Source organism: Bombina bombina, chromosome 3 (genome assembly GCF_027579735.1).
Source record: "Bombina bombina isolate aBomBom1 chromosome 3, aBomBom1.pri, whole genome shotgun sequence".
Lineage (NCBI taxonomy): Eukaryota > Metazoa > Chordata > Amphibia > Anura > Bombinatoridae > Bombina > Bombina bombina.
In genome coordinates, this window is record NC_069501.1 from 365,670,287 (window position 1) to 365,685,553 (window position 15,267).

Here is a 15,267-nt window from a genome sequence, read left to right on the forward strand (position 1 = left end):
AGGCAGGCACTTAAAAAAAACAACCACATTTTATATAAGGCACAATCTACTTTAATTAAATTTATGTACGTATTAAGGTAATTTCTGGCAAAATCGAGGATCTTTTAAAATTACATATTACATTTACTTTAAAATCCTAGCAGACAAGAAAGAGGAGTAAAATCAGAAAAAGTTATAATGAAGGCATGGCATACCGTTGCAATTAACACATAATAAATTATTAAAATGTCCTACTAAGTTGCATAATGTGATGTCCAACCTTTTCATAAGAAGGGCAACATTTTTTTCACATTCTTGGCCAAATTTTGAAAACTCTGTTGATCCAAAAAGAAAAACATATTTGTACCTAGACAAAACTCAGATAGGCATTTATTTTACAAAGTAACAAATATTTATGCCTTCCAAGACATCCATGATTTATACATGTCTAAATTCATATGAATACAATATATCTGGTATGAATATTATCATATATTAGAGTGAGATATCATTTTATAGAAGAGCAATAAAAAATTATTGATTTATTCAAATGTATTCATGTTTTCAAATAAGCACATACAATTTAGTTTATTAAGAACAAATTACATTTTCTTCATTCTTGTACCAGAATAAAAGCATGAAATGTTTGAAATAACATAGATGTAATACATATGGTAAAGACTTTGCATGAACTAAGTCTTAAAACATCACTATGGAAAAAACATAAATTATGCTTACCAGATAATTTCCTTTCCATCTGTATGAGGAGAGTCATTCCTTACTTGTGGGAAATACTGAACCTGGCCACCAGGAGGAGGCAAAGACATCCTAGCCAAAGACTTAAATACCTCCCCCACTCCCCTCATCCCCAGTCATTCTGCAGAGGGAACAAGGAACAGTAGGAGAAATATCAGGGTATGAATGGTGCCAGAAGAGCAAACAAAACATTTTTTTATCCGCCCAACGGTGAAAACAGTAAGCATAATTTATGTTTTCCATCTTAATATGAGGAGAGTCCACGGCTTAATTCCTTACTTGTGGGAAACATATACCCAAGCTCTAGAGGACACTGAATGAAAACGGGAGGGGAAAAAGATAGGCGGACCCTATTCTGAGGGCACCACAGCCTGCAAAACCTTTCTCCCAAAAGATGCTTCAGCTGAAGCAAAAACGTCAAACTTGTAAAATTTTGAAAAGGTATGTAAGGAGGACCAGGTAGCCGCCTAACAAATCTGCTCCATAGATGCCTCCTTCTTGAAGGCCCAAGAGGAAGCCATTGCTCTAGTAGAATGAGCCTTAATCCTCTAAAGAAGGCTTATGTCCCGCTGTTTCATAAGCTAAGCGAATAATGCTCCTCAACCAAAAAGACAAGAAAATGGACGAGGCCTTCTGCCTCTTACGCTTCCCAGAATAGACAACAAACAAAGAAGAAGTCTGTCTAAACTCCTTAGTGGCTTGAAGATAGAACTTCAAAGCCCAAACCACATCCAAATTATGAAGTAACCGTTCCTTTGAAGAAGGGCTAGGACACAAGGAAGGAACAACAATCTCCTGATTGATATTATGATCAGAAACAACCTTAGGAAGAAAACCTAACCCAGTATGAAGAACAGCCTTATCAGCATGGAATACTAGGTAAGGGGGCTCACATGGCAAGGCAGCCATCTCAGATACTCTGCATGTCGAGGCAATAAAGAGAACCTTCCAAGATAATAAATTAATGTCAAGTCCGTGCATAGGCTCAAACGGAGCCCTCTGCAACACCTTAAGAACAAGATTTAAACTCCAAGGAGGAGCACTAGGTCGAAATACAGATCTGATTCTAGACAGAGCCTGAACAAAAGACTGGACGTCTGAAAGCTCAGCAAGCTTCTTGAGCAGTAAAACAGATAGGGCCGAAATCTGTCCCTTAAGAGAGCTATCTGAAAGGCCCTTCTCCAGACCATCCTGGAGAAAAGAAAGAATCCTGGAAACCAAGACCTTATGCCAGGGAAATCCATGCTCTTCACACCAGAATAAGTAGTTACTCCACACCTTATGATATATGCGACAAGTAACTGGCTTACGGGCTTAAATGAGAGTATCAATAACTCTCTCAGAAAAACCTCTATTGGCTAGGACTAAGCGTGCAATCTTCACGCAGTCAGCCTCAGAGAATGTAGATTTTGATGAACAAAAGGAGCCTGTTCCAGCAGATCCCTGCGACAAGGTAACCTCATGGAGGAGAAGATGACATCCCCACTAGATCCGCTAACCACATCCTTCGCGGCCACGATGGAGCAATCAGTATCACTGACACCTGCTCCTGCTTGATGCGGGCCACTACACAAGGAAGGAGTGGTGACGGTGGGAAAAGGTAGATTAGCCTGAACCTCCAAGGCACTGCTAATGCATCTATTAGTTTTGCCTGAGGATCCCTGGACCTCGACCCATATCTGGGTAGCTTGGTATTGAGACGAGACGCCATGAGAAATATCTTCGGCATCCCCCACCTGTTGCATATCTCCGTAAACACTTTGGGGTGGAGAGACCATTCCCCCGGATGGAAGGATTGTCTGCTGAGAAAATCCGCTTCCCAGTTGTCTACACCCGGAATGTGGATCGCTGACAGCGAACAGCTGTGGGCCTTCGCCCACTCTAAAATCTAAGATACTTCCCTCATTGCTAGGGAGCTTCTGGTTCCCCCTGATGGGTCAAACCCAGAAGAGGCCAAGCCTTCAGAGCATTGAAGATCGCTCGAAGTTCCAAAATGTTGATCGGGAGGAGAGATTCCATCCAGAGAGACTTGTGCCCATAGTCACAATCTCCCAGGATGGTCTCAAAAAGGACATCCCTTGGGACAGATGATCTGGACAAAGCCACAAGGAGAGTGATTCTTGACCGGCTGTCCAGAGAAATTTGTTGAGACAGATCTGAATGATTGCCGTTCCACTGACTCAGCATACACAGCGGAAGAGGTCTGAGATGGAACCTGGCAAAGGGAATGATGTCCATGCAGTTCAATTAGGGAGTTCAATTACCTCCATACACTGAGCCACAGATGGCCTGAACGAGGTCTGGAGGGCAAGACAACTGGAATATAGCTTGTAACGTCTCTGGTCTGTAAGAAATATCCTCATAGACATGGAGTCTATTATCATACCCAGAAACTCCACCCTGGTACTGGGAATAAGAGAACTTTTTTCTAAGTTTATCTTCCATCCATGAGATCGAAGAAGAGAAAGAAGAGCTTTCGAATGGTCCTCTGCCAGACGACAGGTTGGTACTTGAACCAAAATATCGTCTAAGTATGGCGCCACTTCAATCCCTCTGGTTCTGGCCACTGCAAGCAGAGCCCCTAGAACCTTCGTAAAAACTTTTGAAGCAGTAGCTAGACCAAACGAAAGTGCAATGAACTGGAAGTGCTGGTCCAGTAACACAAAGCTTAGGAACCTGAAGTGTTCCTTGTGTATAGGGACGTGAAGGTAGGCATCCTTCAGGTCTATCGTGGTCATAAATTGTCCTTCCTGGACTAAAGGAAGAATGGACCTTATTGTCTCCATCTTGAACGAGGGGACAGGAATTTGTTTAAACACTTTAGGTCCAGAATCGGACAAAAAGTGCCCTCCTTCTTTAGTACCACAAACAGATTTGAGTAGTATCCTAGACAGCTTTCTGCTGGAGGGACCGGTACAATGACCCCCAGGGTGGAGAGATCCCTCACACCCTAGAAAGTTCTCTCTCTTTTCTGGCCTTGAAGACAAGTTTGATAAGAGTAATCTGCCCCTGGGAGGATGAGACTTGAAACCTATCCTGTATCCCTGAGCGAACGGTTCTTGCACGTCCCCAAACCAAGCTACTAAAAAGAGTGACAGTCTGCCCCTACCAGATCCAAAGCCGGATCGGGGGCCGTCCCTTCATGCCGACTTTGACTCGGCGGGCTTCTTATTCTGCTTGGACTTATTCCAGGACTGAGGAGGTTTCCAAGTTCCCTTGAACTGCTCCGGCTTTGCAGAGGGCTGCTGACATTTGGATTTGTCCGAACGAAAATGAGGACCCTGTCTCTTAGGTTTGTTCTTCTTATCCTGCGGTAAAAATGCACTGTTGCCTCCAGTAACCGTGGATATGATAGAGTCCAGGCCTGGACCAAAAAGAATCTTTCCCTTGAATGGGAGGGAAAGAAGTCTAGACTTCGAAGTCATGTCCGCAGACATAGACTTCAGCCAGAGTGCCCTCCGGGCTAGCACAGAAAAACCTGAAGCCTTGGCGTTCAGGCGAATAATCTGCATATTTGCATCACAAATAAAAGAATTAGCTACCCTTAAGGTCCTAACTCTTTCCTGGATCGTGTCGAGGGGACCCTCCACCTCGATCAGCTCAGATAAGGAGTTGCACCAGTAGGTAGCCACTCCCGCAACCGCAGCAACAGCCGCTGCCGGTTGGAACAAATATCCCGTATGCTGAAACATTTTTCTTAATAGAGTTTCCAGCTTCTTATCCATGGGCTCGAAGATAGCACCGTCTACTTTAAGGACGGAACCCCACAACTCCAACAGAGAGTCCGGAACCGGGAACAATTTCTTAAAGGAAGAAGGGAAAAAAGAAGAACCAAGTATTTCCTATTCATTCTTAATAATGTTCGCCATCTTTACGGAACCGGGAAAGTCTGTGGTACAGCCCTGTCCTCGTATAATTTATCTAATTTAGGAATACAAGGTTCCACAGGTAATTTAGGTTCTGGAACCTCTAAAGTAGAAAGCTTAAGTGTTCAATCCTAAATCTAAAGTCTGGTTCCTTCGCAGCTGCAGGCTTAGAGGCAGCAGATTCCGACCCAGAAAGAGCATCCTCTGAAGTATCAGAGGCGTCTTCCTCATCGGATAATCCTTGTATCAGATAAATCCAATAGGCTAGTAGATGACCCCTTGGAAGTATAGCAATATTTAACCTTTCGCTTGTGCTTAGCAGTGCGAGGTAAAGCACTAAAGACCACAGACACTGCCGTCTGTAACTGTTCAGTAAAGTCTGGCGGTAAAAGGGCCCCTCCAGATGGAGGAATAGGAGTGCTACAGGAAGCTGCATGTGTATTAGGAGATTAATGTAGGGTGCGCACCTCATGGGACGGAGACTCCTCAGAGGTCGAAAGAAGTACTAAACATATTAGCTTTATCAAGGCAAGTGGAACATAATTGAACAGGCGGGTATACCGTGGCCTTCTCTCAATATATACAGGCATTAGCTTTTAGGTAAAGAGGGAGTACCCTCTAATGTATCAGAGTCCTCCATAGCTTGCGCTTATAAAAAAAGGACTAAAGACAAAGCTAAATGGCACATTTATACCCCCAATGGCTTGGGCAATCACCACCTCCTATAACCCAGGCCCAAGAGAGAAACTGCTTCGTCTCCAGACACCGCACGGTCAGGAAGAAGAGAATCACTGTGACCACACCCGGTCACGTGGTGCGCCATGCAGGACCGCCCCTGGACCACTAAAAGCGCGCCAAGCCTAATAGGCTGCGCAGCGCCAAAGTGAAAGTAAAACCTGTACATTCCAACATCTGCCTGAGCCACATCTCACACATGTCACAGCAAAAACACGATATTAAAAAAAAATATGTGATTAATCCCACCTGTTCAATAATCCCCTTTTGGAAACATTAACCCTCAATTCCATTCAGATAAAAGGAGTCACACTGTGACCCTGTCTTCTTGCGTTATCATGAGTGTATAAATAATGAAACAATCTTACCAGAATCTATGCCGTGGAACAGGAACACGGTCTCTCAAGTTTGACAGTCTTGTAGCATCGCTCCTGACATTGACTTGAATGATAAAAGCAGGCAGTGAAACTCGTCAACACTGATTGCTTAGGCATTGTTAATACGAGTCTGGATGGGTTCGCAGAAAGACTCTCCTTGCATCTCCAGATTCTAACATTCGCCAATGCTCTCACTGAGAGGCTGACAAGACTACTTAAAACTCCAGTTCCATTCCGAAGAGTACAACCCTCCATAAGGAACTACTCCGTATCTTCTGACACTTCTCTGCCAACCTTCTGTGACGAAAGGAAAAGAATGGCTGGGGATGAGGGGAGTAGGGGAGGTATTTAAGCCGTTGGCTGTGGTGTCTTTGCCTCCTCCTGGTGGCCAGGTTCAGTATTTCCCACAAGTAAAGAATGAAGCCGTGGACTCTCCTCATATTAAGATGGAAAGTATTTGTGCAACATAAGTTGCATTCGGCATTCCAATCAGCCACATAACAATATTCAAATTAAAAAACACATGGAATATAGCTTTAAACCACAACGCACATCCACCAGATTTGCACTGAGACTGTCAATCTATACACTGTATTTTTCACATATTGCAATTATCACACACATCGACTTTATCACAACATCCATTGTATACTGCATAAAGGTAATTACAGTTAAATTCACTAAATAAAAAAAATATATTAACTTAACTATGAAAAAAGATTTAGGCTATTATTTGAAACTGTAGATGAGGAATCTTGCTAACTGTGTAGTGTGTATTGTATTAAAATGCTAATAAATATTTTAGTAGCTACTTACTAAGAGCTAGATTACAAGTGGCGCAGTAACAATAGTGCATGCACAATATTGAAATATCACTCCTGAGTTAACTTGGGCGCGTATTACAAGTTGTAAGTAAACACTACTGCATGAGCACAAACTAAATTTGCACTCATTGGTTAAGCGCAACTGAAGTCCTCACATAAAGGATTAGGGCTCAATTAAAAGTTGCCCCAAACACAACATAAATACATTAAAGTGTTACATTCATATATACACTAGCTGATAATTATTCATATCCAGGGCCGGCTCAACGATGAGACCAAGAAGCACTTGACAAGGGGCAGCATTTCAGTAACCGCTACTGTCCTCCGTCTCCATGGGGGAAGTCACAGGTTCCCAGCAGCATAAACTCATCATGTACAAAAATCCAGAACTGGTCAGGGGCAACATATAAGGTGGGACAAGTTGATCTTTTCCCAAACTTCCTTCCCACTTGCGCAATTGTGCATAAGCATTGGCTGCATGCAGGTAGGCAGGCTTAGTAAGGTCAGCCGGCCCTGTTAGTATCAATATTAAAAAATAATAATTATAAATGTTTAAAGAAATATGTTATATTACAAGGAATTTGAATGGAAAGGGCTATATATACATACATGTACATGTCTAAATATGTATTTAATGTGTATTTATGTTAAAGCCCTTTGTCTGCCTTTTTTCTAACACCTGGGACCTTGTAACTTTTTTGTGCAATATTTTTTTTTTATCATTTTTTATTAGTGTTAGTATGACTGTAACTGTACTTTGTAATGTATTTTTGATGTGTTTAGTGACACATATAAACAAATACATACACATGTATACACATATATACAAATGTATATATACTTTGGAGCACTTTCTACTCAAATGCATGAAAACAAGAAAAATCATATTTAATAAATGTTAATATTTATTAATGTATTTTACTGTGTATGTGCTATAGATATTTTATGATCCAATGTATTTTTACTAGATATTCCTATATATATATATATATATATATATATATATATATAGTTATTTGTATATACATATTTTATATACAGTCATGGGCAAAAATATTTGCACCACTTGCCCAGAAAATTGTTGCAATTACAAATGTTTAGGCATTCTCATGTTCACTTTTTTGTGTCATATCAATACAAACAAAAGAAAAAAAAAGCCAAATCTGACAAATTCCACGCAAAACTCCAAAAATGGACTGGACAAAATTATTGGCACCTTCTCAATATTGTATGACATAATTGCATTCCAAGTTTGTGATGTTCCTGTAATTTTTAATTAAACTCACTTGTATCAATTAACAGGTGTTGACAATATAGAAATCACACTGGCAACCAGTTTAACGAAAAGAATACAGTCCCTGCAGTCAAACATTGATGTTTGACTGCCCCAAAACTGATGTTTTGGGGCATTATGAAATCTGAAGACTATCAAAGAATTCTGTGGTGCAATGTAGGGCCCAGTGTCAGAAAGTTGGGTCTCTGCCAGAGGTCATGGGTCTTACAGCAGGACAATGATCCAAAGCACACATCAAAAAAGTACCCAGAAAGGGTTTAAGACAGAGCACTGGAGAGTATTGAACTGGCCAGCAATTAGTCCAGATCTCAATCCCATAGAGCACCTGTGGAGAGATTTTAAAACAGCAGTTTGGAAAAGGAACCCTTCCAATATGAGAGACCTGGAGGAGTTGGCGAAAGAAGAGTTGTCCAGAATTCCAGTAGAGAGGTATAAGAAACTCATTGATGGTTACAGGAAGCGATTGATTTCAGTCATTTTTTCCAAAGGGTGTGGTATTAAATATTTAATTGAGGGTGCCAATAATTTTGTCCAGTCCATTTTTGGAGATTTGCGTGGAATGTGTCAGATTTGACTTTTTTTCCTCCACTTTTTTTGTGTCATACCAATACAAAAAAAAAAGAAATAAACATGAGAATGCCTAAACATTTGTAATTGCAACAATTTTCTTGGTGAAGTGGTGCATTATCTGACAGAAGTGCAGGGGTGCCAATAATTTTGGCCATGAATGTATATTTATATATATATATATATATATATATATATATATATATATATATATATATATATCCAGATCCAAACAAGATAGGCACAGTCTTCCTAAACACAATTGCCAGGGTGCATATCAAATATATAATATGAAATAGTTGCAAAAACGGTAAGCACTCACTGGACTTATATAATAAAATATAAATTTTAATAGATTCAAGTTAAAATAGCATAATGTTTTTAGATTCACCATGGTGGATCATTTGAGCATTTGACAAAGGGATCGGAATGGTCCCGAAACGTTATGCTATTTTAACTTGAATCTATTAAAATTTATATTTTTCACATAAGTCCAGTAAGTGCTTATCGTTTTTGCAACTATTTCATATATATATATATATATATATATATATATATATATATATATACATAAAATGTTTTTCTATATACAAACAATACATCAGATATAAAAGAAATATCTATATAAATTTAAATAGAAAATTTACTTCTATGTGAGGAATATTGGAATGTAAAATATTAATAACTAGCTTTGTGTAAGAGCTGTTGGGTTAGAGCGTAAGCAATAGGTGTTAGGTGTTCAACTTGTAATATGCATGCTAACTTCTGGCAGTGTTTGCGCGCAATCAAAGGCGCTTAATAGTCTGCCATTTGTAATCTGGCCCTTAATTGGGATATATATATATATATATATATATATATAGGAGGATGATGATAGAGGATGTTATAGGAGGATGGAGGTGGATATACAAGGAAGATGGAAGAGGAGGAGGAAGGAGGGAGGCTTATGAATATAACACACTCCACACACTACTACAATATAATTCTTGATTTAGCAGGCAAATGAAAGACAAGCAAGATAACAAGTTAAAATAATGAATCCCTTTTCTGGTGTCATATAGTTACGGATCTCTTACAGCTCCTTCTAGGTGCAGCAAAGATGTACGAGAAAATAATGTCTAACTTGGATATATATTCAAGTACACCTATTGAATTAAGTTTTTGAGCCTCTTATTAAACAATTTTAAAATTGTTAAACTTTTGTATGATGTGATGATTCAAATTGAATGGTATTCTGGGGTTAAATATAATATTGTGTAATATCTAAAAAAAACACTCTTGTTCACTGTCATTACTGTTTGTATGGTATTAATGGCTAAAGTTGGTAAAGAAGGATTTCAGTGGGTACACTAACAGCTGACAGGAAATAAAAAAAGGAAATGTTTTAGATTATTCATTTTACAGAAGTTTTTGTCTAATTTTTTGGGAAGTTAATATTTATAGGGAACCAGTAAAATCTACCAACTGACCTATAAACAATAACAGCTCTGATATTTCTATTGAGGTCCAAACCTCAGAATAAAGAAACAGTTTATTGACAAACTCCTGTGTTGGTTCATTGTATTCAACATCAAATAGTAAACTACAAAAATTAAATTTCCTGAGGTAAAGTTATATCTATGCACCATTTTTGGTTTAACCGTTTTGGTTATACAGCAATGGAGCCCAATTGTTCAAATATTTCTGAACTTGTGAACATGACTGCATTTTACCAAATTATTGTTCTAATTTAACTTATTAAACACAAATAAGCTATTATAAAACACAGCATTAAAAATATCAACTACAATAAATTCAGAATATTAAAAAAAATAGAATATATATTTAAAATTATTATTTAAGACTCTACCACAGACAAAATACTGAAGTATATTTAAAGAAAGCAATTGAACTGTACATTCATACAGATAAATATACTTAATTTTTTTTCTACATTTAGGGGACTTTTAATTATTATTCCATGAAGGAGGCTCTTTTAATTACGACATAGCAGTCCCTTTTTATAAGCCAGTAAACCAAGGGCAGCGGTTGACGTAAGCAGTGATGAAACTCCAACAAGCTTCAGTAAGCCCTGAGCAGATGGTAAGTTTCTCTCCCAAAATGTTGTAGTAATTGGTAAACCTGGGATATCCTAAAATAGAAGAATAATGAGTTGTTTAATATCAATGCATTAAAATACTGTTTTGTTTTTTTTAAATAAACAGCAAACTTAATATATTTTTAAATAAAATTTTGAACATTAAGGGGCAATTCTACATTAGACCAAACAATTGTAGAGGCATCTCCAAAGTTGTTGTGGGAGTGTTACATACTTATAATGATATAGTTATATGACATATACTGTACTAAATATTATTAGGCGTAACATAACAATGTATTGCACCCATGAAATAGCTCCTTAACAGGATACCCGTAATTCCCCTACTTCTTTCTCTTTTTCCTCTTCATCAAAATTGTTAAACTTTCTCACACAGCAATGTTCTTTCTAGATGGTCCTCTTATCCTTCAATGTAAACACAATACTATATGGGCAGCTATAGTTCCCAGTATAAATATCAGCTTCAATAGACAAATGTTGGCCAGACAGAGCACCCCCTATCCAGTAACATCAGATGCCTGCAAGAAATTACTGCCTTCATTTAAATTTAATCTAAAACAGATTAATCATTGGTTCGCTTTCTAACACTACTCTTTGGGCTAGATTATGAGTGGAGTAGTAATTTGCACTCCCGCATTAACCATGTTAGACCAGCTATTTGTGCGCGTCAGTTTGCGCGCGTATTACCAGATGAAAGTAAAAAGTTTTCGGTGGCGTGCTTACCTGATGTGTGCAAAAAGCAGAACTTTGAATATCGCAACCTCGTTAACGTATTCCTCCATAAACTTCAATAGAGCGTGAAAAGTGCAAAAAAACCTAACACCCTTACTTGTGTGCAAACCCGATTGCATTTTCTCAAGTGCGCTAACCCGACATGTAATAATATTTAAGATTCCAATGTTCTTCACGTAGAAGACTCTGTTCTATTTATTCATAAATACATATTTCTATATTGGACCGCTGCTTCTTACACTCTATGCCACCTCTGAGGTGCGAGGAGAAATCACTCGCTCGCTCATGATGATTAACAGTCCCTTCTCTCACGCGATTGGTCGCACGAGAGAAGAGGCGGGCATTATATGCTGACTTGGGCGTGTAATGAAACATACGGGCAGCAGATCCTGTTCGTCCACTACCCGCATGTTGCGAAGGCGAGCGGACAACTTCTCGAGTTGAGAAGCTTGTCCGCTCAACCTTTTGTACATGAGGCCCTAAGTGCTTGAGTGTAGAAAAAGATACAACGTATTCTGAAGGTCAGTTATTGATGCTCTAGTTGGCTAATTATTCACTTTAAACTCAATATTTTGGTTATTAACTTTAATAACAGTAAATAATACTCAATCTATTGCTGTCAATTTGTTAGTTTTGCTGGTGTTTCTTGAAAATTCGTTTCCAAGCATGAAAGGCAGTAACAAAAAATCTCTTTATAGTTTGATATCACTGAAGTGTCTGTAGTGAGGTTATCGTATGGCAAAAATCTTCTAGATTTCTAAAAGAAAACGTGATGTACAAAAACATAACTATATATATATTTACACCGCCACATACAATTTGAAAAATATTCTAAGGAAATTACCAATGATGGTGGTTCTGGCATCCATATATCGCTTTCTGGAATTTTTCCCATGGTGAACAATATCTGAAAAATAAGGTATTTTGCTGATGTCTTGCTATAAATTATTATATATTTTACATTTCATACAGTAGAACACCATAAACTATAGCAAAGTATCTTAGTTGCACAGTTTTATTTTTCGCTAGTAATCATTCAACAAAATAATTATTTTCTGAGGGGAAAAGCAAAGTAAACAATGGGTATTAATCAATTAAGCCAATAGAGTACCAGGAGGAGGAAGGGGTAAATTGTCAAACTCAGGAATAAGTAACATAATGTTACTTGATTTTTCTTTTGTTAATGGGTAAGCACTAAAGTGAATAACTTAAATGGACAGTAAAGTCAAAATTAAAACTTTAGTGATTCAGAGAGCATGCAATCTTAAACAGCTTTCCAATGTACTTCTATTGTCTAATCTGCTTCATTCTCTTGGTATCCTTTGTTGAAAACCATACCTCGGTAAGTTTAAGAGCAGGAATGCACTACTGGGAGTTAGCTGCTGATAGGTGACTGCATGCATATGCTTCTAGTTCTTGGCTCACCCAATGGGTTCAGCTAGCTCCCAGTAGTCTATTGCTGAAATGTCTGCCCACACAAATCCACTTTATCTATAAGGAAACCGAAAAATCTATTTAAATGTATTCTTAACTTCTAAAGAAACATCTTCATGATAATAATGGATATTTTTGGTAAAATATTCCCTTTAATGTAATTGTTATTATGTTTACTAGTAATGTGTACACTTATTCTGCAAAGCTGCACTATATCATGGGTATAATAAATAAAGATAAGGCAAGGTAAAGCCGACTGGAAGAGTAGGGTTACAAAGCCCTGCTCTGTAGAGTTTCTGGAGAATTGGCCTTAATGTGCATTAAACTTATCAAGAGCAGGTGGTTTCTTCTTTGAATAGGTAGGTTTGAGGCAAGATCTTAATCTTTGAATACTGTTTGAAGCAAACAAACTTAGGAAGAGTTAAAGAAGATAGGGTGCAGCATTAGAAATGTACTGAATACTGAAGTTGAAAGTGGTGATGAGAGTGACTAAGACGAATAGGTTAGAAGTGAAGGAGTCAGCTAGAGTAGTATAAAGAGATAAGACAAAACATAAATTATGCTTACCTGATAATTTCATTTCCATTGTGGGGAGGAGAGTCCACGGCTTCATTCATTACTATTGGGAAATAAGAACCTGGCCACCAGGAGGAGGCAAAGACACCCCAGCCAAAGGCTTAAATACCTCCCCCACTTCCCTCATCCCCCAGTCATTCTGCCGAGGGAACCAGGATCAGTAGAAGAAATATCAGGGTATAAAAGGTAAAAGAAGGAAGGGTAGCAGCACCAAATTGTTGAATTTTAACAGCTTTTAATGTAGAGACATGCAAAAAACAAACAACGTTTCGGTCAGCACCTGACCTTAATCATGTTGTATACAGAAATGTCAATATACACTCTTTATACATATAGCGTGCACCTGAGATTGGATGGTGAGTGCTGGGCCTACTTTTGATTTTTACAGGGTATAAAAGGCGCCAGAAGATGATTACATTTAGGTCTGCCCCACGGAGAATGGGCGGGAGCCGTGGACTCTCCTCCCCTCGATGGAAATGAAATTATTAGGTAAGCATAATGTATGTTTTCCATCTAAAGGGGAGAAGAGTCCACGGCTTCATTCATTACTATTGGGAACGTATACCCAGCTCTAGAGAACACTGGATGAAACCGGGAGGGTAAAAGGCGGACCCTAATCTGAGGCCACCATAGCCTGCAAAACCTTTCTCCCAAAAACAGCTTCCGCAGAAGCAAAAACATCAAATTTGTTAAACTTTGTAAAGTGTGTAAGGAGGACCAGGTAGCCTGACGATAGAACTTCAAGGCACAAACCACATCCAAGTTATGAAGTAACCTCTCCTTTGAAGAAGAAGGGTGAGGACACAAAGAAGAAACAACTATTTCCTGATTGATGTTACGGTGAGACACTACCTTGGGGAGAAACCCAAACCCAGTGCGAAGCACAGCCTTATCCGCATGAAACACCAGATAAGGAGGATCACTATGCAAGGCAGCTAGCTCAGATACTCTGCGTGCCGATGCAATAGCCAACAGGAAAAGAACCTTCTAGGACAGAATCTTAATGTCCAAGGAATGCATAGGTTCAAACGGAACCCTCTGCAAGACCCTAAGAACTAAATTTAAGCTCCAAGGCGGAGCCAACTGTCTAGAGACAGGCCTGATTCTAGACAGAGCCTGAGCAAAAGACTGGATTTCAGGAAGCTCAGCGTGTCTCCTATGTAACAAGACTGATAATACCGAAATCTGTCCTTTTAAGGAACTAGTGGCAAGACCCTTCTCCATTCCATCTTGGAGAAAGGCCAGAATCCTGGATACCTTCATCTTATGCCAAGGATATCCATGCTTCTCACACCAGGCCAAGTAAGTCCTCCACACCTTATGGTAGATGCGATGAGTAACTGGTTCCTTGCCTAAATTAGAGTATCAATCACACTTTCAGAAAAGCCTCTCTTGGCTTAGACTAGGCGTTCAATCTCCACGCAGTCAGCCTCAGAGAATCTAGATTTCGATGTTGAAAAGGGCCCTGTGACAGCAGATCCCTGGGACAGGGTAACCTCCATGGAGGAGAGGATTACATCCCCACCAGATCCGCAAACCATGTCCTCCGCGGCCACAAAGGAGCAATCAGAATGGCCGAGGCCGGTTCCTGCTTGACGCGTGCCACTACACAAGGTAGAAGTGGAAGCGGTGGAAAAATGTAAGCTAGGCTGAATTCCCAAGGAACCACTAAGGCATCTATTAGCTCTGCCTGGGGATCCCTGGACCTCGACCCGTATCGAAGTAGCTTGCAATTGCGTCTGGATGCCATGAGATCTATCTCTGGTGTTCCCCATCTGTGACAAACACCTTGGGGTGAAGAGACCATTCCCCCGGATGGAAGGATTGTCTGCTGAGAAAATCTGCTTCCCAGTTGTCCACACCAGGAATGTGAATCGCTGAGAGCGAGCAGTCGTGGGACTCCGACCACTCCAGATGAATGCCAAAACACCTCCCTCATCGTCAGAAGGCTCCTCGTACCCCCCTTGATGTAAGCCACCGAGGTAATGTTGTCGGTATTGAATCTGATGAAACTGACCGACCCCAGAGA

The 15,267-nt window shown here is 39.5% G+C and overlaps 1 protein-coding gene across 1 annotated transcript in view; it reads right to left on the bottom strand.

Moving 5' to 3' along the window:
* Positions 1–9,891: 9,891 nt before the first annotated feature.
* LOC128653290 (amine oxidase [flavin-containing]) overlaps positions 9,892–15,267 on the bottom strand; it is a 372,917-nt gene continuing 367,541 nt past the window's right edge. The window contains exons 14-15 of the mRNA XM_053706494.1: positions 12,073–12,135; positions 9,892–10,529 (exon numbers count right to left, since the gene is read on the bottom strand). Coding sequence (XP_053562469.1) covers positions 10,374–10,529; positions 12,073–12,135 — 219 coding nt within the window. The 3' untranslated portion in view covers positions 9,892–10,373. The remainder of the gene's footprint in view (positions 10,530–12,072; positions 12,136–15,267) is intronic.